The sequence below is a fragment of the Passer domesticus genome, chromosome 32 (assembly GCF_036417665.1).
Source record: "Passer domesticus isolate bPasDom1 chromosome 32, bPasDom1.hap1, whole genome shotgun sequence".
In the NCBI taxonomy this organism is placed as follows: domain Eukaryota; kingdom Metazoa; phylum Chordata; class Aves; order Passeriformes; family Passeridae; genus Passer; species Passer domesticus.
The window spans coordinates 2,403,583-2,422,006 of NC_087505.1; the positions used below are offsets into that span (position 1 = coordinate 2,403,583).

Genomic DNA, 18,424 nt, shown 5'->3' on the forward strand with positions numbered 1-18,424 from the left:
GGGAAACACGCGGCCGGCCCGGTACCGGCAGTGACGCCGTAAGCGCGCGCGCTGCGGCGGGAACTCGGCGGCGCCGGGCGCTGAGGGGCGCGCGGCGTCCGCGTGACGCGTGCGATGACGTCAGACCGACGTCAGGCAGCACCGGCGACGACATGCCCGGTGTCCCGGCCGGCCCGGTGACGTCACGGGTGCCCGGGGGTGAGTGACGTCACGGCTCCGGGGGGCGCCTCGGTGGGGTTGGGGGGGGGAAGTGGTGCCACAGCCGCGTGACGTCACGGCGGGGTGATGATGACGTCACGCGGGCGCTGACCGGCATGGACAGAGCCGGGGAGGGGCGGCAGTGCCGGGGTGAGCTCACAGTGCCGGGGTGACGCCGCCGTGCCCCCCAGGAGCCGCCATGGCCGCCCCTGGCGCCCCGCAGGGCCCGGAGCAGCGGCGAGCCGCCGACATCATCCGCCTGCTGACGCTGTACCGGCCCCTGCTCGACGCCTTCGTCATTGTGAGTGTCCCCGAGCTGTCCCCGGGCTGTGACCCCCCTGAGATATGACCCCCGAGCTGTGCCCCCCGGGCTGTGCCCACCAAGCTGTCCCCCAGGCCTGTGTCCCCTTGGGCTGTGCCCCCTGAGCTGTGCCCCCAGGGCTGTGTCCCCCAACCTGCACCCCCAGGCTGTGTCCCTTGGGCTGTGCCACCCCCAGGCTGTGCCCTCTGGACTGTGTCCCCCTGGACTGTGTCCCCCAGACTGTGTCTCCTGAGTTGTGACCCCCCCGGGCTGTGTCCCCCTGGACTGTCCCCCTGACAGTGTCCCCTGAGATGTACCCTCAGGCTGTGTCCCTTGGGCTGTGCCACCCCAGAGCTGTGCCCTCCCCAGGCTGTGCCCCCCAGGCTGTTTTCCCTGACCCCGCTCCCCTCAGGATTTCTTCACCGAGGACCTGTGGGCACAGCTGCCCGCAGCCTGGCAGCCCGCCCTGGCCAGTGCCACCCCCGTGCAGCTGGCCGGGCTCCTGGGGGGCTCCGGGGGCCCGGGGGCTGCCTGGCCGCTGTCCCTGCTGGCCTTTGCCGCCGCTGCCCGCGCCCTGGCCTTCCCCCGGGGCTGCCCGTGCCCGCCGTGCCCGCCGTGCCAGAGCTCCGGGCTGCACCCGCTGCTGCGCCGCCACGTCAAGCCCAAGAAGCAGCACGAGATCCAGCGCCTGGGCAAGGTGGGTGCCCCCGGCTGTGCCCCGAGCCCCCCCAGCTGCCCCCCAGCCCCCTAAGAGCCCCCCTTTCCCCCCAGCTGCTGCGGCGGCTGAGCCGCGCCACCGGCTGCCAGCGCGTGGTGGACGTCGGGGCGGGGCAGGTAAGAGAGAGGGGACACTGAGGGGGGGTCCCAGGGGATCCCCCGGCCCTGCTGAGCTCGTGTCCCCCCCCAGGGCCACCTGTCCCGGCTGCTGGCCTTCGGCCTGGGGCTGGGGGTCACTGCGGTGGAGAGCGACGGGCGCCTGGTGGGGCTGGCCGAGCGCTTCGACCGCGAGCTGCTGCGGGAGCTGGGCAAGGCCCGCGCTCGCCCCCTCACCCCCCGTGCCCCCCAGCACGTCGCCGGCCGCCTGGACCCCGCAGCTCCCTGGGGGGAGTTCCTGCTGCCCCCCGACCCCCCAGGAGCCGGCCCAGCCGCGCGGAACCCGCTGGGGGGCCCGGGGGGCTCTGAGGACGGGGAGAGGGTGTTGGTGACGGGGCTGCACGCCTGCGGGGACCTCAGCCCTGCCCTGCTGTGCCACTTCGCCCGCAGCCCCGCCGTGGCTGCCGTGGCCCTGGTGGGCTGCTGCTACATGAAGCTGTCGACGGCCCCGCAGCAGCCCCCTGGCTACCCGCTGAGCGCCTCGGTGGCGGCACTGCCGGGCCACCAGCTGTCCTACCGGGCACGGGAGGTGGCGTGCCACGCCCTGGAGGAGTACCAGGGGCGGCTGCGCGGGGACAGCGCCCAGCTGCGTGCCCACTGCTACCGCGCCGTGCTGGAGAGCCTGATCCGCGCCGCCGAGCCCGCCAAGAGGCACCTGGGCCTGCAGCCGGGCAGGAAGGCACACACCCTCAGCTTCCCCCAGTGAGTGTGGCCGTGGGGACCCCCTTCTGTGTCCCCTGGTGGTCCCCAGTGAGCCCTTTCTGCTGGCCCTGCCTGAGCTTGGGGAGGGAGGATCCTTTTCTAGCCCCCCGTGACTTTGGGGAGGGAGGATCCTTTCCTGGAACTCTCCTTGTGAGTTTGGGGACAGGATCCCTTTTGGGATCCTCTTCCTGAATGTGGGAGTGGGGCCAACCTCCTGTGTCCCCTCCTGGTCCCACAGTGAGACTGGGGACAGGGAACCCCCTTTTGGGATCTTCTTCATGAGTGGGGAATGGGGTCAACCTCCTGTGTCCCCTCTTGGCCCCACTGTGAGTTTGGGGACGGGGGGGGACTCCCTTCTGGGACCCTTCTTATGAGTTTGGGGAGGGAGGATCCTTTTCTGGAACTCTCTTTGTGAGTCTGGAGAATGGGGTCAACCTTCTGTATCCCCTCCTGGCCCCACAGTGAGACTGGGGAGGGAGAACTCCCTTCTGGGACCCTCTTCATGAGTGGGGTCAACCTCTTGTGTCCCTCCTGGCCCTGCAGTGAGTTTGGGGAGGGAGAACTCCCTTCTGGGACCCTCTTCCTGAGAGTGGGAGTGGGGTCAACCTCCTGTGTCCCCTCCTGGCCCTGCAGTGAGTCTGGGACTCCTTTCTGGGACCCTCCTCGTGAGTTTGGGAGGGAAGACCCTTTTCTGGAACTCTCCTTGGGAGTTTGGGGAGTGGGGTCAACCTCCTGTGTCCCTTCCTGGCCCCACAGTGAGACTGGGGAGGGAGAACCCCCTTTTGGGACTCTCTTCATGAGTGGGGTCAACCTCCTGTGTCCCCTCCTGGCCCTGCAGTGAGTCTGGGACTCCTTTCTGGGACCCTCCTCGTGAGTTTGGGAGGGAAGACCCTTTTCTGGAACTCTCCTTGGGAGTTTGGGGAGTGGGGTCAACCTCCTGTGTCCCTTCCTGGCCCCACAGTGAGACTGGGGAGGGAGAACCCCCTTTTGGGACCCTCTTCATGAGTGGGGTCAACCTCCTGTGTCCTTTCCTGGCCCTGCAGAGTTTGGGGAGGGAGAACTCCCTTCTGGAACCCTCCTCATGAGTTTGGGAAGGGAGGACTCTTTTCTGGAACTCTCCTTGTGAGTTTGGGGAGTGGGGTCAACCTCCTGTGTCCTTTCCTGGCCCCACAGTGAGTTTGGGGAGGGGAAACCCCCTTTTGGGACCCTCCTCATGAGTGTGGGGTTGGGGGAATCCTGCCTGAGACCCCCCTGCCTCTGTTTTGTGACAGATACGCCCAGCTGGGGCTGTCCCTGGCGGGACTGGACCCAGCGGGGGTCCCGCTGGACTCGGGGGCTGTGGGGGCCATGCTGGAGCAGCAGCACAAGGTGGTGGCATTCTGCACCCTGGGGCAGCTGCTGGCACCTGCCGTGGAGACCCTCATCCTGCTGGACCGCCTGCTCTACCTGCGGGAGCAAGGTGGGCATGGGCACAGCTGCCAGGGCCCTCCTCCCCTTTGTGCTTCCTCTCTCCCTGGACCCCTCTGTGCGTTCTCCCAGCTCTCCTTTCTCCCTTTTTCCCAGGTTTCCACTGTGCCCTGGTGCCCCTCTTCAACCCCCGGTTCTCCCCGCGGAACCTGGTGCTGGTGGCCGCACGCACCCCGCTGGACACAGCGCTGGCCAAGGACACTGAGGATGGGCACAGCAGCGAGGATGAGGAGCTGGAGGAAGCAGAGTCCCCCAGGGAGGGGCAGAACCCACAATAAACCCAGCATTTTTACACTCCAGGGCTGGGTGTGAGTCTGTGCCACACCAAAAGCACTGCGCACTGCAAACAGCAAATCCAGGGGGTGTTTATTGCAGAGCCCAGCTCGGGGGGCTCCCAGCTCCCCCAGTTAACACCAGTAGCATCTCCTAGCCTGGCTCGGGGTGCTCCCAGCTCTCCCAGTTAATACCAGTAGGATTTCCTGGCCTGGCTCGGGGGGCTCCCAGTTAACACCAGTAGGGTTTCCTGGGCTGGCTGGGTGGGCTCCCAGTTCTCCCACTTAATACCAGTAGGATTTCTTAGCCTGGCTTGGGGGGCTCCCAGCTCTCCCAGTCAATACCAGTAGGATTTCCTGGGCTGGCTGGGGGGGCTCTGAGCTCCCCCAGTCAATACCAGTAGGATTTCCTGGGCTGGCTGGGGGGGCTCCCAGCTCCCCCAGTCAATACCAGTAGGATTTCTTGGCCCGCCGTGTCTCCACGATGCCCATGGCATCCATGATCTCCTCCTCGAAGGTCTTCAGCGACGGCCGGTACGTCTTGGCCAGCGCGTCCTCCTCCGACGTGTCCTTGGGGCCATCTGCGGGGGCAAGGGGACAGCGCTGAGCCCCTCCGTGTCCCCCGCCGCGTGCCCCCAGCCCCCCGTGGCACCCCTCTCACCGATCCACTGCTCGGGGACGACGCCGTCCCGGCGCGGCTGCGGGGGCACGGGCAGGATGCGGCCGCTGCGCAGCGACACGCGCACGCGCTCGCCCTGCTCCGTGTACCTCCACTCCACCTCCGTCGGCTTCCTGCGGGCACGGGGCGTTGGCGAGGCGCAGGGCTGAGGCTGGGGGGTCCCCCCAGCACCCCCCACCAGGCTTTACCGGTCCTCGGGGTCCACCAGGCAGATCTGGCTGAGCAGCAGCGGCGCCTCGCTGGCGATGTAGGAGCCCGAGTACTTGGCCGTGCGGTTGACGTAGCGAAAGTGCTGCGAGGGCAGCACGGGGGTCACGCACGGCCCGTGGGCCCCCCAGCCTCCCCCCACAGAGCCCCCTGCCGCGGCCTCACCGTGTTCAGCCCTTCCACCACCACCCAGTTGCGCTCTCGCACCACCTGCGTGACCATGCCCTGCCTGCCCGCGTCCTTCCCGGCCAGCAGCTGCACCTGCAGAGGAGAGAGGGGCGCAGCTGGGACCCCCAGCCCGGCTGCCAGCCGCGGGGGGCACCCCGGGGAGGGCGAGCCTCACCGTGTCACCCTTGAACACCTTCCAGTCGTCCTTGGCCACGGGCTCCACGAAGACCTTGCGGCGGCGCTGGCCCGGCGGGTTGCGGAGCCGGGCGGCCGTGGAGTCGGGGGGCCACGTGCCGTGCCGGTAGCCCCGGGGCAGCCGCGGCCGCGCCGCGCTCAGCAGGACCGAGAGCCGCATGCTGCTGCGGGCAGGGAGGGCTCTGTGGACGCCCCTCAGCCTCCCCTACACCCGGGGGTCCGGCAGAGCCCACCCACCCACAGCCACCTCTGACGGGGATGGGAGCGTCTGGCAGAGCAGCCCCCCACGAAAGGGGTCCCACAGATTGTCACTCCCCACACAAAGGGGACCCCGGTGTCCTGCAAAGCCCCTTCCACTCGGGGGCCGCAGAGCCCCCCACTCCCCGCAGAGACACAGTGACACCTTCCCCTTTCCCGGGGGGAACATCCCCCAAGAGCACCCGGGGGTCCCACAGAGCTCAATCCCCCACAGGGCACAGGGACACGGGCAGAGCCCCCCACCCCCGAGGGGCCCATGGATACCCCAAAGACCCCCTGACTCCCAAAGACCCCCCGACTCCCCAAAGACCCCCGACTCCCCAAAGACCCCTGACCCCCAAACACCTCCCTGACTCCCAAAGACCTCGTGATTCCCAAAGATCCCCTGACACCCAAAGACCCCCATTACTCCCAAAGACCCCCAACTCCCAAAGATCCCATTACTCTCAAAGACCTCCCTGACTCCCAAAGACCCCCATTACTCCCAAACCCCCTGACCCCCAAAGACCCCCTAATTCCAAAGATCCCCTGACACCCAAAGGCCCCCCTGACTCCCAAACACCCCCTGATTCCCCAAGACCCCCTGATTCCAAACACCCCCTGACTCCCAAACACCCCGCTGCGTCCCAAATGGACCCCGCAGCTCACACACCCCCTCCACCCCACCAGGAACGACACCCAGGGGTCTCGCAGAGCCCCGGCCGCCCCCCGAGGCCCCCAAGCCCCGGCAAGCCCCCCCGTTCCCCGGAAAGCCCCGCGGAGCCCTCACGGGGGTCCCGGCCCCGGCCCCCCTCACCCGCGCCGCTCCCGCCGCTGTGGAGGTCGCGCGGGGCACGCCGGGAGTTGTAGTCCTAGCGCGAAGCATGCCGGGAGCGGTAGTCCTGGCGCGGGGCACGCCGGGAGCGGTAGTCCCGCCACCCCTCCGGCCCCACAGCCAGGCCGCAGCCCCGGCCCGCGGTGAGCGGCTGCCGGGAGCTGTAGTCCGGCCTCGGCTCCATCTTCTGCCGCTGCCCTTCCTGCCCCCGCGGCCGGCTCAGGGACAAGGGACGGTCTGTGCTGTCCCCTCTGCCGGGAGCCGGCCTGGTTTGGCCTGTCCTGGCCGGGCTGTGTGTGGGACAGAGCGGCCGAGAGCGGGCACGGCCTGAGGCTGGCACAGCTCAAGGGGAGTTTGGACACGGCCCTCGGGCACAGGAGGGGATTTTAGGGTGTCCAGAGCAGGACTCGATTATCCTGATTATTCCTGCTCAGGGTATTCCACTCTTCCAGCCTAAAAACTGAGTGCTTGGGCAGTGTTCTAGGAGGTTGGGACTGGGAGCATTTTGGGGTGTCCTGTGCAGGGCCCAGAGCAACACTTGATTATCCTGCTGGGTCACTTTTTGCTCAGGATATTCCACTATTCCAGCACCAAAGCTGAGGGCTTGGACAATGCTCTAGGAGGTTGGGACTGGGAGCATTTTGGGGTGTCCTGTGCAGGATCCAGAGCGAGACTTCATTATTCTGACAGGTCCCTTCCTGCCCAGGATATTCCACCATTCCAGCACAGAACCTGAGTGCTTGGACAATGCTCTAGGACACTGGTATTGGGAGCATTTTGGGGTGTCCTGTGCAAGGCCAGACCTCGATGGGGTCCCTCCCAGCTCAGGATATTCCATAATCCTTAATATTTAGACAATGCTGGCACTTTGAGGTGTTGTGTGCGGGGCCAGCAGTAAGATTTGATCATTCTGTGTCCCATTCTGTGATTCTGCAGTTCCTATTTTACCTCCTCTCCCCGATGTGCTCACTCCCCCCACCCCAGAGGGGCTCTGACAGCCCAAGAGGTCCCCAAACCTCCCACGCAGGAGGGTCCAGGGGCTAAGCCAGGTCCCACAAGCACTTTTTAAAAAGGCAAGATTCGCTTTTATTTCAAATCACCAGCTGAGCCCCCAGGAATCTCTAACACAAAGCGTGGTGTGCCCACGGCAGGGCAGGCACGCAGCGCTGGGGGCAGTACCGGGCTGCTCTGCATTCCTCTTTTTTTTTTCTTTTGAATTTTTTTGTAGTTTTTTCTCTCTTTTGGAAATTTCCTTGTTGGGGTGTGGTTTCTCTCGTCCGGAGCTGCGGACGCGACGCGCCGGCGTGGGGCAGCACCCAGGAGCCAGCAGGGGAGGATCAGCTCGCCAGGGAAGCCACTACAGGCTGTGAGAGGTCAAGAAGAGAGCCAGGCTCTCGTCAGAGCCGCCCCCAACACCTGGAGGCTGTGGGGACAGGGCTCACAGCAGCAGGCTCACCTCTCCTTGTGGTCTCTGACCTCCTCCTTGCCCTCCTGCTTGGCCTCGTTGGTGGCCGGTGTGTCGGCGGCGTCGCTGTTCTTGTCCCCCTCTCCTGGGTTGGCTTTGGGCTCCTCCTTGGGGGTCTCTTCGTTGGCCACCTTCTTGTCCCCTTCCTGCCCCTCTGCGTCCTTGGGGCGTTTGGGGGAGTCCTGCTGGGGGCAGGGGGGAACTCAGGTCAGCCCAGGCCTTGTCCCAAACATCCCCTTCCCTGTCCCCAACATCCCCATTCCAAAGATTCCCTGTCCCAAACATCCCCAGCCCCTGTTCCCAACATCCCCATTCCAAACAGCCCCTGTCCCAAACATCCCCTGTCCCCAGCATCTCCATCCCCTGTCCCCAACATCTCCATTCCTTGTCCCCAACATCCCCATCCCCTGTCCCAAACATCCCTATCCCTGTCCCAAACATCCCCTGAAACCAACATCTCCATTCCCTGTCCCCAACATCCCAACACAAAAACTCCATACCCTGACCCCAACATCCCCTGACCCAAAAATCTCCATCCCCTGACCCCAACAACTCCATTCCCTGCCCCAAACATCCCCAAATCCTGTCCCAAACAAACATCCCCTGTCCCAAAAATCCCATCCCTAACATCCCTATCCCTGTCCCAAACATCCCCTGACCCCAACATCTCCATTCCCCGTCCCAAACATCCCCAAGTCCTGTCCCAAACAAATATGCCCAGCCCTTGTTCCAAAAATCCCGTCCCAAACATCCCTATCCCTGTTCCAAACATTCCCTGACCCAAACATCTCCATTCCCTGTCCCCAACACTCCCATCCCCTGTCCCAAACATCCCTATCCCTGTCCCCAGCACCTCCATCCCGTCCCAAACATCCCCTGACCCAAAAATCTCCATTCCCCGACTCCAACAACCCCTGTCCCCAACATCGCCATTCCTTGTCCCAAACATCCCCAAACCCTGTCCCAAACATCCCCTGTCCCCAACATCCCCAGCATCTCCAGCCCCAGTCCCAAACATTCCCACTCCCTGTCCTCTGTCCCCAACATCCCCTGACCCAAAAATCTCCATCCCCTATCCCTAACATCCCCTGACCCAAACATGTCCATTCCCTGTCCCCAACATCCCCTGAGCCTGTACCAAACATCCCCATCCCCTGTCCCAAATATCCCCAAACCCTGTCTCAAAACAAATATCCCTAGCCCCTGTCCCAAACATCCCCTGTCCCCAAAATCTCCATTCCCTGTCCCCAACATCCTTATCCCTGTCCCCAACATCCCTTTTCCCCAACATGCCCTGTCCCTAACATCCCCTGTCCCCACCATCCCCAAATCCTGTCCCAAACAAACATCCCCAGCCCCTGTCCCAAAAATCCCATCCCCAACATCCCTATCCCTGTCCCAAACATCCCCTGACCCAAAAATCTCTATCCCCTGTCCCCAATATCCCCGTCTCAAACATCTCCATTCCCTGACCCCAACATCTCCATTCCCTGAGCCCAGCATCCCCAAGCCCTGTCCCAAAAATCCCGTTCCCAACATCCCTATCCCTGTCCCAAACATCCCCTGACCCAAAAATCTCCATCCCCTATCCCAAACATCCCCTGACCCAAACATGTCCATTCCCTGTCCCCAACATCCCCTGACCCTGTACCAAACATCCCCAAACCCTGTCTCAAAACAAATATCCCTAGCCCCTGTCCCAAACATCCTCATTCCCTGACCCAAACATCTCCATTCCCTGTCCCCAACATCCTTATCCCTGTCCCAAACATCCCCTGTCCCCAGCATCCCCATCCCCTGTCCCCAACATCCCCTGTCCCAAACATTCCCACTCCCTGTCCTCTGTCCCCAGCATCCCCTGTCCCCAGCATCCCCATCCCCTGTCCCAAACATCCCCTGTCCCCAACATCCCCATCCCCTGTCCCCAACATCCCCACCTCCAGCCCCCAGCACCCCCAGCCCTGCCCAGCCCACCCAGTACCTCCAAAGCATCCTCAGCTTTCCTCTTGATCCCTCCCTTCTCGTTCTTCTCCTTGGACTGCTCGTCGATCACCAGCTTCCCCTCCTCGTCGCTGCTGCCCTCGGCGTTGCCCTTCTTCTCCCCGTCCCCCTCCGGCTCCCGCTCGGCCGCCTCGGGGCAGCTCTTCTTCTGGGTGGGCTGTGGGCACGGGGGGGTCACAGGGGGCCCCCAGGGAGGAGGAATGGCGGGGGGAGGTGGGATGGAGCCCCCCCAGCTCGTCACCCACCTGGTAGCCGGAGGCTTTGACCGTGGGGTTGTTCTCGATCTCCCACAGGCCTTCGCTGAACCCTTTCCGCTTGTTGGGTTTCCCGAACTTCTCCTTGCACTCCTCGTAGGGGAAGAGGTCTTTGGGCCCCAGGAATGCCCTGTGCCAGGGGAAAACGGTGAGGGGTGGGAGCAGGGGGGGGTCTCACCTCTCCCAACCTCACCGTGAGCCCCAGCTCCCACTCACGTTTCGTGGGTCCCGAAGAAGAAGACTTGGTACTTATTGGAGGAGGATTTGACTGCAGCTTCTGGCATCTCATCAATCTGTGTGACACAAAGGACAGGGTGAGAGGAGAGGGCAGAGACCCCTGCGGCTCCTCAGACCCCAGGACAGCCCCCCCATCCCTCCAGTGTCCTGTGATGGGCACAGCTCAGGAAAGGAGAATTCCTTGGGAATTCCCCCACTGTCTGGAGACAGTGCTGGCAAGAAATGCTCAGCAGAACAAGTGAGTACCCACTGGGCTGCCCTTCTCCCACCCCTTCACCCCCTTAAGCTCCGGTCTAGACCAGCTCAGACAAACCCAGCACATTCAGGCACTGCCAGTGGTGCCACAGCCCCTCAGACCCCAGAACATCCCCCCACGACCCCCTCCAGTGTCCTATCCATGGGCACAGCTCAGGAAAGAATTCCTTGGCAATTCCCCCACTGTGTGGAGATATTGCTGGCAAGAAGTGCTCAGCAGAACAAGAGGCTGTGCCCCCAAGGTGCCCCCCAGGTGTGGGGACCAGCAGGGCTCCCCTCCTCCCTTAAGCTCCAGTCTAGACCAGCTCATTCACACTCAGCAAATTCAGGCACTGCCACCAGTGCCACAGCCCCTCAGACCCCAGGATATCCCCCCACCCACCCCCTCCAGTGTCCTGTCCATGGGCACAGCTCAGGAAAGGAGAATTCCTTGGGAATCCCCCCCAGCTGGGACCCCCTGGCAGTGGGATTCCCTGCACAGCCCACTCCTGCCAGCCCCAGCCCTTTCTCAGCCCCTCCTGCACCCCCCAGGCTATTTCTGGAGACAGTGCTGGCAAGAAGTGCTCAGCAGAACAAGAGGCTGTGCCCCCAAGGTGCCCCCAGGTGTGGGGGCCAGCAGGGCTGCCCTTCTCCCACCCCCTCTCCCTTAAGCTCCAGTCTAGACCAGCTCAGTCACACTCAGCAAATTCAGGCGCTGCCAGCGGTGCCACAGGCATCGCCCCCAGCCGGGGCCAGCAATGGGATTGGGGTGCCTGGGGGGGACACCCTGGCCAAAACGGGGTCACCAGACAAGGGGACAGCCTGGCGAGGGCTCTGGGGTCACGCAGCAGGCGGTGCCAAGCCCACAGGCAGGTGCTGCTCCACCGAGCGTGAATAATCCCGAGGCGCCAAGCGGGAAGGGAGCGAAAGCAACTCCGGCTGCTTTTTATAGCAGCTAAAAATAACCCCCCCTGCAGCCAGCAGCCATAAATTCCCCGAGAAAACCTCCAAGGGAGGTGGAAGGAGCCGAAGGAGGATGCGGGTGGGGGTCTCGGGGCAGGCGCCAGCACGTCACCGGGCTGGAAGTGCCAGCAGGGACGGCCGGGATGCCAGGTCCCGCTCCCAGCCCTCTGCTGACTCATGGCACAACCTTCCCTAAGTCACCATGACCCCCACAGCTCGCCCAGCCTCAGTTTCCCCAGCCAGCAGGGCCTGTGACAGGGTGGATCTGGCCAAGAGTTCCTCCTGGTTTCCTTCGCAGAGCTGGGGATGGGGCCAGCACTGGTCCCTGTGCTGAGGGGCAATGCTGGCACAGCCCCGGGGCAGATGGAGGGGATGGGGCACTGGGACGGGCACCAGGATGCGCTGGAGGCTTGGTGGGATGTCCCACTCCTGGGTGGGACGTGCCTTTGTGCCATCCCCACTGCCCAAATGTGGTTTGGGGCATCCAGGCCCTGCACCAGGGGATGTTTCAGGATTGAAGTGCTCCCACCCACCCAGAGCCTTGGGGCTCCTGGCACTGCCATGCCCCAATGCCACCAGGGGACATTCCAGGAGCAGGGACAGTCCCCAGCAGGACCCTGGCCCATGGTGGCAGCTGGGAGCAGCAGCTCCATCCCTGCGTGGCACCGAAGGTGGAGGAGGGGATGATGTGACTCAGAGGGGCGGCCACCAGCCCAGCCCAGCCCAGCCCGGGGATGGCACTTCCCCCAGGCCACCTTCCTGCAGGTCACTCCTGCCACAATGTGCCATCAGCCCCAGGGCCCCCCAGGCAAGGACATGGAACCCAGACCCCCCCACCAGGCCTGGACAGGGCCAGGACCCTGATGGAGATCCCCCAGCAAGCTTCCAGATCTCCTTCCCCAAGGAAAGGCAGCCCAGGCAGCTCTGCCCTGTGTCACTGTCCCCAACCCAGGAACCAAGGGGCTCCGTGGGACAGCTGGGACCCCCGGCAGCGGGATTCCCTGCCCAGCCCCTCGCTGCCAGCCCTTTATCAGCCCCTCCTGCACCCCCGGGGGATGTGGTGGCTCTATCTGCACGGCCAGGCGGGGATTGGGGTGCGGGACACGGGTGACACCCCGCTGGGGACACCGATAGTGCAGACACTGCAAACCCACCCCAAAACCCTGGGCTGCCCACAGTGCCCCAGGGCTGGGTGGCACTGTCACGGCCCGTGTCTGTTTGTCCGTCCCTGTCGCTCGCTGGACAGTGGCAGCACAGGGAGACAGGGCTGCAGTGCCAGGGTAAAGTCCACGGTGCCCATTTCTGTCCCCATGCCAGCCCCTGCGAATGGCACTGGTGTCACAGCCTGGACTCACTGGTGTCACAGCCTGGACTCACTGGTGTCCCAGCCTGGAGCTGCACCCAGGGGCTGAGGGGGTCTGAAAAGGGGCAGGGACAGATCCCCGAGGAGGGGAAGCTCTGGAGCGTGGCAGGGGAGGGACGGGCACGTACCCCTGCTCTGGACTCTGCCCCCAAGCTCTGCTCGTCACCTTTGCCACGGCTCCACGGAGCACGGCTGGATGCAGCCTGCCCTGCGCTGGAGTCAGCCCCCTCCCTGCCTCAGTTTCCCCGCTGCAGGACAAGGCTGGCAGCGAGGGCTTGGCTGTCGGGAAGAGGAATTAATTAATTAATGGAATTAACTCGTGTGGGTCACACACGGTCGATGAAGTACATGGAGGGGGCACATGCACTGGCTGGGGGTCCTGAGTCCCATTCCCAGGGGTCTCCTCAGCCCTGGGGCCACCACTGGGCCCCATCCCAGCACCAGGCTGGCACCGGGCACCAAATTACCCGGAATGGCCAGCAGGCATAGCCAGGAGAACAGGAGATGCTCAGGAAAGGGGGATTTCAACGGTAGTAGAAGCCTGACCTCACAGCACAGAAAGGAGAACAGGAGATGCTCAGGGAGGGGGAATTTCAGTGGTGCCAGGATCCTGACCCCAGGGACAGCCAGGGGAACAGGAGATGCTCAGGAAAGGGGAACAGGAGATGCTCAGGGAGGGGGATGTCAGTGGTGCCAGGATCCTGTGTGACATGCTGCCTCATCCCCTGCCGTGCTCCCGGGCTGTCCCAGGGCTCTGTACAAACAGGGCCTGCAGATCTGGCAGGGAAGCACCAAAAACCAGGCTCTGGCATAAGGGACCCTGCAGAGAAAGGGTGAGAGGAAAAGGGAGGCAAGCCTCATCCTCCAGCTGCCAGCGACTCATCTCTACACTGTCGTGCCTCAGTTTCCCCTCTGTTTAACGCTGCCCCTCTCAGGGGGAGGTTTCCACTGAGCTGCTGGTGCTGGGGAATGGGCCAGGGGAACAACCTTTCCCCCTGCATTTCTTCCCCTATCTCTCAGCTCCAGCCACACCTGGCTGGAAACAAATATCCCAGCAAACGCCACGCGTGGCCGGGTAACGTTTCATCACAGCACCTGATTAGTCACGGGCAAGCCCTGCCTGATTAGTCACGGCGGGGAGGGCTGGATCAAACCCCCCCCTTGGATCAAACCTGCCCAATTCCCATTCCCTGCCTGCCCCAGCACCCCAAAACCTGATGGTGTGGGGTGGGAAACGCGAGCGGGGCCGGCGTTAATTGGGGAGCCGAGCCCGACACGAGGCTCTGGAGCCCCGGGGGCCGGGGGAAGGCGGCCGGGCCCCCCGGGGAAAGGCAGGCGGCGGTGGAAGCGGGGCTCGCAGGGATCCCTGTGGCTCCTCCTCGCCAAGCCGCTTTCAAATGCGCGTTGGGAGGCCGCTGCCAAATAATCCGAGCGGCTCCCAACCCCCTCCCGGCCTCCCCGCCAGAAGCCGACAAACCAAACAAAAGTTATTCAAATCCGGGAGGGGAAGGAGGGGGGGACACAGGGGGATGGTCGGCCTTTAAAGCCCGTCGCCCCATTGCTGCCTTTTGGCGCTCAGTTTGGGGGTGCCAGGCACAGCCCCAGTGCCCTTCGCGGCAAGGCCGTGAGGGGAGCGTGTGGTGTGTGTGTGTTGGGGGGGGAAACACTCCAAGGAAATTTTAAACTGCATCATCAACCGCTTAAAAATAACCAGCGTGTTGTGCAGCCAGGGCTGCCCACGGGCCCGGGTTCATCCCAGGGGTCCCGGGCTCATGGCACGACCCCCCCTCAGGGACACCCGGGACCCTCCGGGGGACACCGGCGGGGCCTGGACCCCCCCTTCCCCCCCGTCCTAAGTCCTCAGTAATTCCATCGATTTCCCACAGCCAAACTCCCGGCCAGCGCTGCCACCTCTCCCTGGCACCCGTGGCGAGGCCACCGAGAGCCGGGGGGACACGCTCGGGGGGGACCCGCCGGTGGAAACCCACCCACCCTGTGCCCCCCAAACCATCACCGGGGGGGCGACCCGGCCCCTCCAGGGGGTCTCGAGGTGGAACAGGGACCCCACCCCCGGTACCGGGGAGGAGGGGTCACCCCGGGCTGGCCCAGCCTCGTGCTCCGCCGCCGGTCCCCAAGGGGGTGGCAGAAGCCACGCGGTCCCCACCCGTGACCCCCCCCCACACCCGGCCCCGCAGGGAGATAAATGAATAAACAGCGCAAAAAAAGGGCCCGGGGGAGTCCGGGACGTTGTTTCCAATATATAAAATCCACCCCAAACCCAAGGAAACGTCCCGAAAGCGCCTCCCCAAAGGCCGGTACCGAGTAACCCCCGAGCGCGCCGGGCCCGGCCTTACATAAGGCAGCGGCAAAGTTGGACCCCGGCCCCGGCGGAGGGGAGCGGGGGGCACCGAAGGCTGACCCCCGAGCGGACACAGCCCCCCGCCGGCCCGCGGGGGCAGCCCGACCCCGGCGCGCCCCTTCCCCCATCCCGGGGCACCGCGTTATGCAACGGGGAGCACCGGGAAAAGGGGGGGGGGTCGGTCCCATGGCACCCCCACCCCTCACCCAGCTCCTTACCCGGGCAGGCCAGTGCGGGTAACCCTTCATCTTGGCGAAAACCAGGTCCCCGCATTTGTATTCCTTCTGCCGGTTGGACCGGGACATCTTAGCTGGCGGCTCCTCCCGGGACCGGGGGAGCGGGCGGGGGGAGGGGGGGGTGGGGGAGGGGAGGAGGGGGGGGGGGTTGGGGGGATGAAGTTTGGGAGGCAAAACCAAAAATAAACCCCCCCTCAAAAAAAAAAAAAAAAAAAGAAAAAAAGAAAAAAAAAAATAACCCTGAAAAATCCGAAAAGGGGAGGCGCGGAGGCAGCGGCGGCTGTGCCCCCCGGGCGCCGGGGTCAGCGGCGGCGCGGCGCAGCGGCGGAGGGCCCGAGCCCCATGCGGTTGTTTGTGTTTGAAATTCAATTGCTCCCTCCCTCCGCCACCCCCCCCCACCCCCCAACCACCCTTCCCCTTCCTCCTCCTCCTCCTCCTCCTCCCGCTGCCGGTGGATGCGCTCGGCGATCGCTGGCGCTGCCTGGGCGCGCACCCGCGCCGCCCGCCCACGGCGCCGTGCGCGCACCCGGCAGCCCAAAAATAAAAAAATCCAAAAAACCACCCAAAAATATGTTTTGTGGCTGTTGTTTTGGTGCGAGCCCGGGCTGTAGGTGGCCCTGGGGGACGGGGGGGTGACAGCAGGGCCATGGGCTCGGTGTAGGACGGGTTTAAATGGGGTGTTAGAGAGGGAGAAATGGATGTAAAATAGAGGGAGAGGGGGGGAAAGGCATGCGAAATGAGGGTAAAACAGCACAAAAATGGGGTACAAAGTATGTGAAGCAGTGCAAAACCGTAATGTGGAAAGCAGGTGTAAAACAGTGTAAAACACTGTAAATAACCAGTGTAAAACAGCACCAAAATGGTGTAAGAAACGTGTAAAACACTGTAAATAACCAGTGTAAAACAGCACCAAAATGGTGTAAGAAACATATAAAACAGTGCAAAACTATAATGTGAAAAACAGGTGTAAAACAGTGTAAAACACTGTAAATAACCAGTGTAAAACAGCACAAAATGGTGTAAGAAACGTGTAAAACAGTGCATAGCCAGTGTAAAACAGCACCAAAATGGTGTAAGAAACATATAAAACAGTGCAAAACTATAATATGAAAAACAGGTGTAAAACAGTGTAAAACACTGAAAATAACCAGTGTAAAAGAGCACCAAAATGCTGTAAAAAAACATGTAAAACAGTTCAAAACTGGCATAAAATGGTGTAAAACAGTGCAAAGTTGGCATAAAGATACATAAAACAGTGCAAAACTGGTTTTAAACCAATGTAATACTTTGAGGCAGTGCAAAACCAGTGTAAAGCTATGTCAAATTTGCTGTACAACAACATACACGGTGAAACTGTGTAAAAAACTGTAAATAACCAGTGTAAAACAGCACCAAAATGGTGCAAACCCCTGTAAAACAGTGCAAAATTGGCATAAAGATATGTAAAAAACATGTAAACAGTGCAAAACTGTAATGTGAAACCACAAAAAATGGGTGTAAAACATTTCATAACCAGTATAAAACTGTGCCAAAATGGTGTAAAAAACATGTAAAACAGTGCAAAACCATGTAAAACGGTGCAAAACTGGCATTAAATGGTGCAAAACTGTGCAAAATTGGCATAAAGATATGTAAAACATTGCAAAACTGGTATTAAACCAGTGCAAAACAGTGCAAAAGTGATGTGACACAGTACAAAACCAGTGTAAAGCTATGTCAAATTTGCTGTACAACAACATACACGGTGAAACTGTGTAAAAAACTGTAAATAACCAGTGTAAAACAGCACCAAAATGGTGCAAACCCCTGTAAAACAGTGCAAAATTGGCATAAAAATATGTAAAAAACATGTCAACAGTGCAAAACTGTAATGTGAAACCACAAAAAATGAGTGTAAAACATTTCATAACCAGTATAAAACAGCACCATAATGGTGCAAACCCCTGTAAAACAGTGCAAAATTGGCATAAAGATATGTAAAAATGTAAACCAGTGCAAAACTATAATGTGAAACCACAAAAAATGGGTGTAAAACATTTCATAACCAGTATAAAACAGCACCATAATGGTGCAAACCCCTGTAAAACAGTGCAAAATTGGCACAAAGATATGTAAAAATGTAAACCAGTGCAAAACTATAATGTGAAACCACGAAAAAAGGGTGTAGAACATTTCATAACCAGTGTAAAACAGCACCAAAATGGTGCAAACCCCTGTAAAACAGTGCAAAACTGGCATAAAATGGTGTAAAACAGTGCAAATTTGGCATAAAGATACATAAAACAGTGCAAAACTGGTTTTAAACCAATGCAATACTTTGAGGCAGTGCAAAACCAGTGTAAAGCTATGTCAAATTTGCTGTACAACAACACACACGGTGAAACTGTGTAAAAAACTGTAAATAACCAGTGTAAAACAGCACCAAAATGGTGTAAAAAACATGTAAAACAGTGCAAAGCTGGCATAAAACAGTGCAAAACTGGCATAAATATATATAAAAAAGTGCAAAACTGGTTTTAAACCAATGCCATACTGTGAGGCAGTGCAAAACCAATGTAAAGCTATGCCAAATTTGTAAAATACATGGTGAAACCACGTAAAACAGTGCAAAATGTGCAAACCAGGGCAAAACCCAGCATAAAATGATGTAAACCCCGTGTAGCAGCATCCCTAAAATCCCTTATCCTGGCTGCAGATGAATATGTGATGGAAGTGCCTTTGAAAAGAGAGAAAATCAAAGATTTGGTGCCCACACAGGGTCCCCTCGGCCAAGCTGCCCCCTTCACCCCCAGCAGAAAAATGAATTTTTCTTTAGAAACTGCAGAGCCTGGGCTGGAGCTGCTGGGATTGTTCAGGGGAAATCTCTGGAAAAATCTCTGGAATAATCTCTGTAAAATCTCTGGAAAAATCTCTGGAAAATCTCTGGGAAAATTTCTGGAAAAATCTCTGGATGCCTGGGGAGGAGGTTTGGGCCTCAGTGTGGGGCCCCATAAAATAAATAAAATAATAAAATAAATTGTCTCCTTAAATAAATTAATTGTCACCTTCAATAAATTAATTGTCACCTTCAATTAATTGTCACCTTAGTCCCGGTTTGGGTGCCGCTGTCCCAACCAAACCTGGGATTAAACCCAGATTAATTTGTTTGTAAAAGCAGAACCTCCACCCTGACCTGGCA

General features: G+C 60.6%; 3 protein-coding genes across 5 annotated transcripts; 1 reads left to right on the forward strand and 2 right to left on the reverse strand.

The window, feature by feature from the left end:
* Positions 1-15: 15 nt before the first annotated feature.
* Positions 16-3,835, forward strand: METTL25B (methyltransferase like 25B). The gene is made up of 7 exons (XM_064401475.1): positions 16-198; positions 390-499; positions 912-1,196; positions 1,271-1,333; positions 1,407-2,074; positions 3,346-3,533; positions 3,638-3,835. The coding sequence occupies exons 1-7, from the start codon at positions 153-155 to the stop codon at positions 3,817-3,819; spliced, it is 1,542 nt and encodes a 513-aa protein (XP_064257545.1). The 5' UTR covers positions 16-152; the 3' UTR covers positions 3,820-3,835.
* Positions 3,836-3,890: 55 nt separating this feature from the next.
* On the reverse strand, positions 3,891-6,201 carry MRPL24 (mitochondrial ribosomal protein L24). Of its 2 annotated transcripts, none has more exons than XM_064401479.1 (6): positions 6,117-6,201; positions 5,043-5,226; positions 4,865-4,960; positions 4,681-4,784; positions 4,475-4,605; positions 3,891-4,394 (listed from the first exon to the last, which is right to left on the reverse strand). In XM_064401479.1, exons 2-6 carry the CDS (start codon positions 5,220-5,222, stop codon positions 4,258-4,260), a joined length of 648 nt encoding a protein of 215 aa, XP_064257549.1. In that variant the 5' UTR covers positions 5,223-5,226; positions 6,117-6,201; the 3' UTR covers positions 3,891-4,257. The 2 variants fall into 2 exon arrangements, with proteins under 2 accessions (XP_064257549.1, XP_064257550.1); XM_064401480.1 differs by having other exon boundaries at positions 5,043-5,223; positions 6,117-6,176.
* A 995-nt stretch (positions 6,202-7,196) lies between these two features.
* Positions 7,197-15,663, reverse strand: HDGF (heparin binding growth factor). 2 transcript variants are annotated; one of them, XM_064401477.1, is made up of 6 exons: positions 15,229-15,663; positions 10,071-10,147; positions 9,846-9,984; positions 9,581-9,757; positions 7,591-7,781; positions 7,197-7,498 (listed from the first exon to the last, which is right to left on the reverse strand). In XM_064401477.1, the coding sequence occupies exons 1-6, from the start codon at positions 15,313-15,315 to the stop codon at positions 7,492-7,494; spliced, it is 678 nt and encodes a 225-aa protein (XP_064257547.1). In that variant the 5' UTR covers positions 15,316-15,663; the 3' UTR covers positions 7,197-7,491. The 2 variants fall into 2 exon arrangements, with proteins under 2 accessions (XP_064257547.1, XP_064257546.1); XM_064401476.1 differs by having other exon boundaries at positions 7,591-7,784.
* Between the last annotated feature and the right edge of the window lie 2,761 nt (positions 15,664-18,424).

Excerpts from the sequence above, each read along its gene's own strand:
- METTL25B (XM_064401475.1), top strand. The coding sequence starts at position 153 with ATGCCCGGTGTCCCGGCCGGCCCGGTGACGTCACGGGTGCCCGGGG. Across the intron at positions 1,197-1,270 it reads AGATCCAGCGCCTGGGCAAG|CTGCTGCGGCGGCTGAGCCG; the intron begins GTGGGTGCCCCC and ends CTTTCCCCCCAG. Across the intron at positions 2,075-3,345 it reads CACACCCTCAGCTTCCCCCA|ATACGCCCAGCTGGGGCTGT; the intron begins GTGAGTGTGGCC and ends GTTTTGTGACAG.
- HDGF (XM_064401476.1), bottom strand. The coding sequence starts at position 15,315 with ATGTCCCGGTCCAACCGGCAGAAGGAATACAAATGCGGGGACCTGGTT. Across the intron at positions 9,985-10,070 it reads TTCTTCGGGACCCACGAAAC|GGCATTCCTGGGGCCCAAAG; the intron begins GTGAGTGGGAGC and ends CCCCTGGCACAG. Across the intron at positions 7,785-9,580 it reads AAGCTGAGGATGCTTTGGAG|CAGGACTCCCCCAAACGCCC; the intron begins GTACTGGGTGGG and ends CCCTGCCCCCAG.
- MRPL24 (XM_064401479.1), bottom strand. The coding sequence starts at position 5,222 with ATGCGGCTCTCGGTCCTGCTGAGCGCGGCGCGGCCGCGGCTGCCCCGG. Across the intron at positions 4,961-5,042 it reads AGGTGTTCAAGGGTGACACG|GTGCAGCTGCTGGCCGGGAA; the intron begins GTGAGGCTCGCC and ends TCTCCTCTGCAG. Across the intron at positions 4,395-4,474 it reads CGTCCCCGAGCAGTGGATCG|ATGGCCCCAAGGACACGTCG; the intron begins GTGAGAGGGGTG and ends TTGCCCCCGCAG.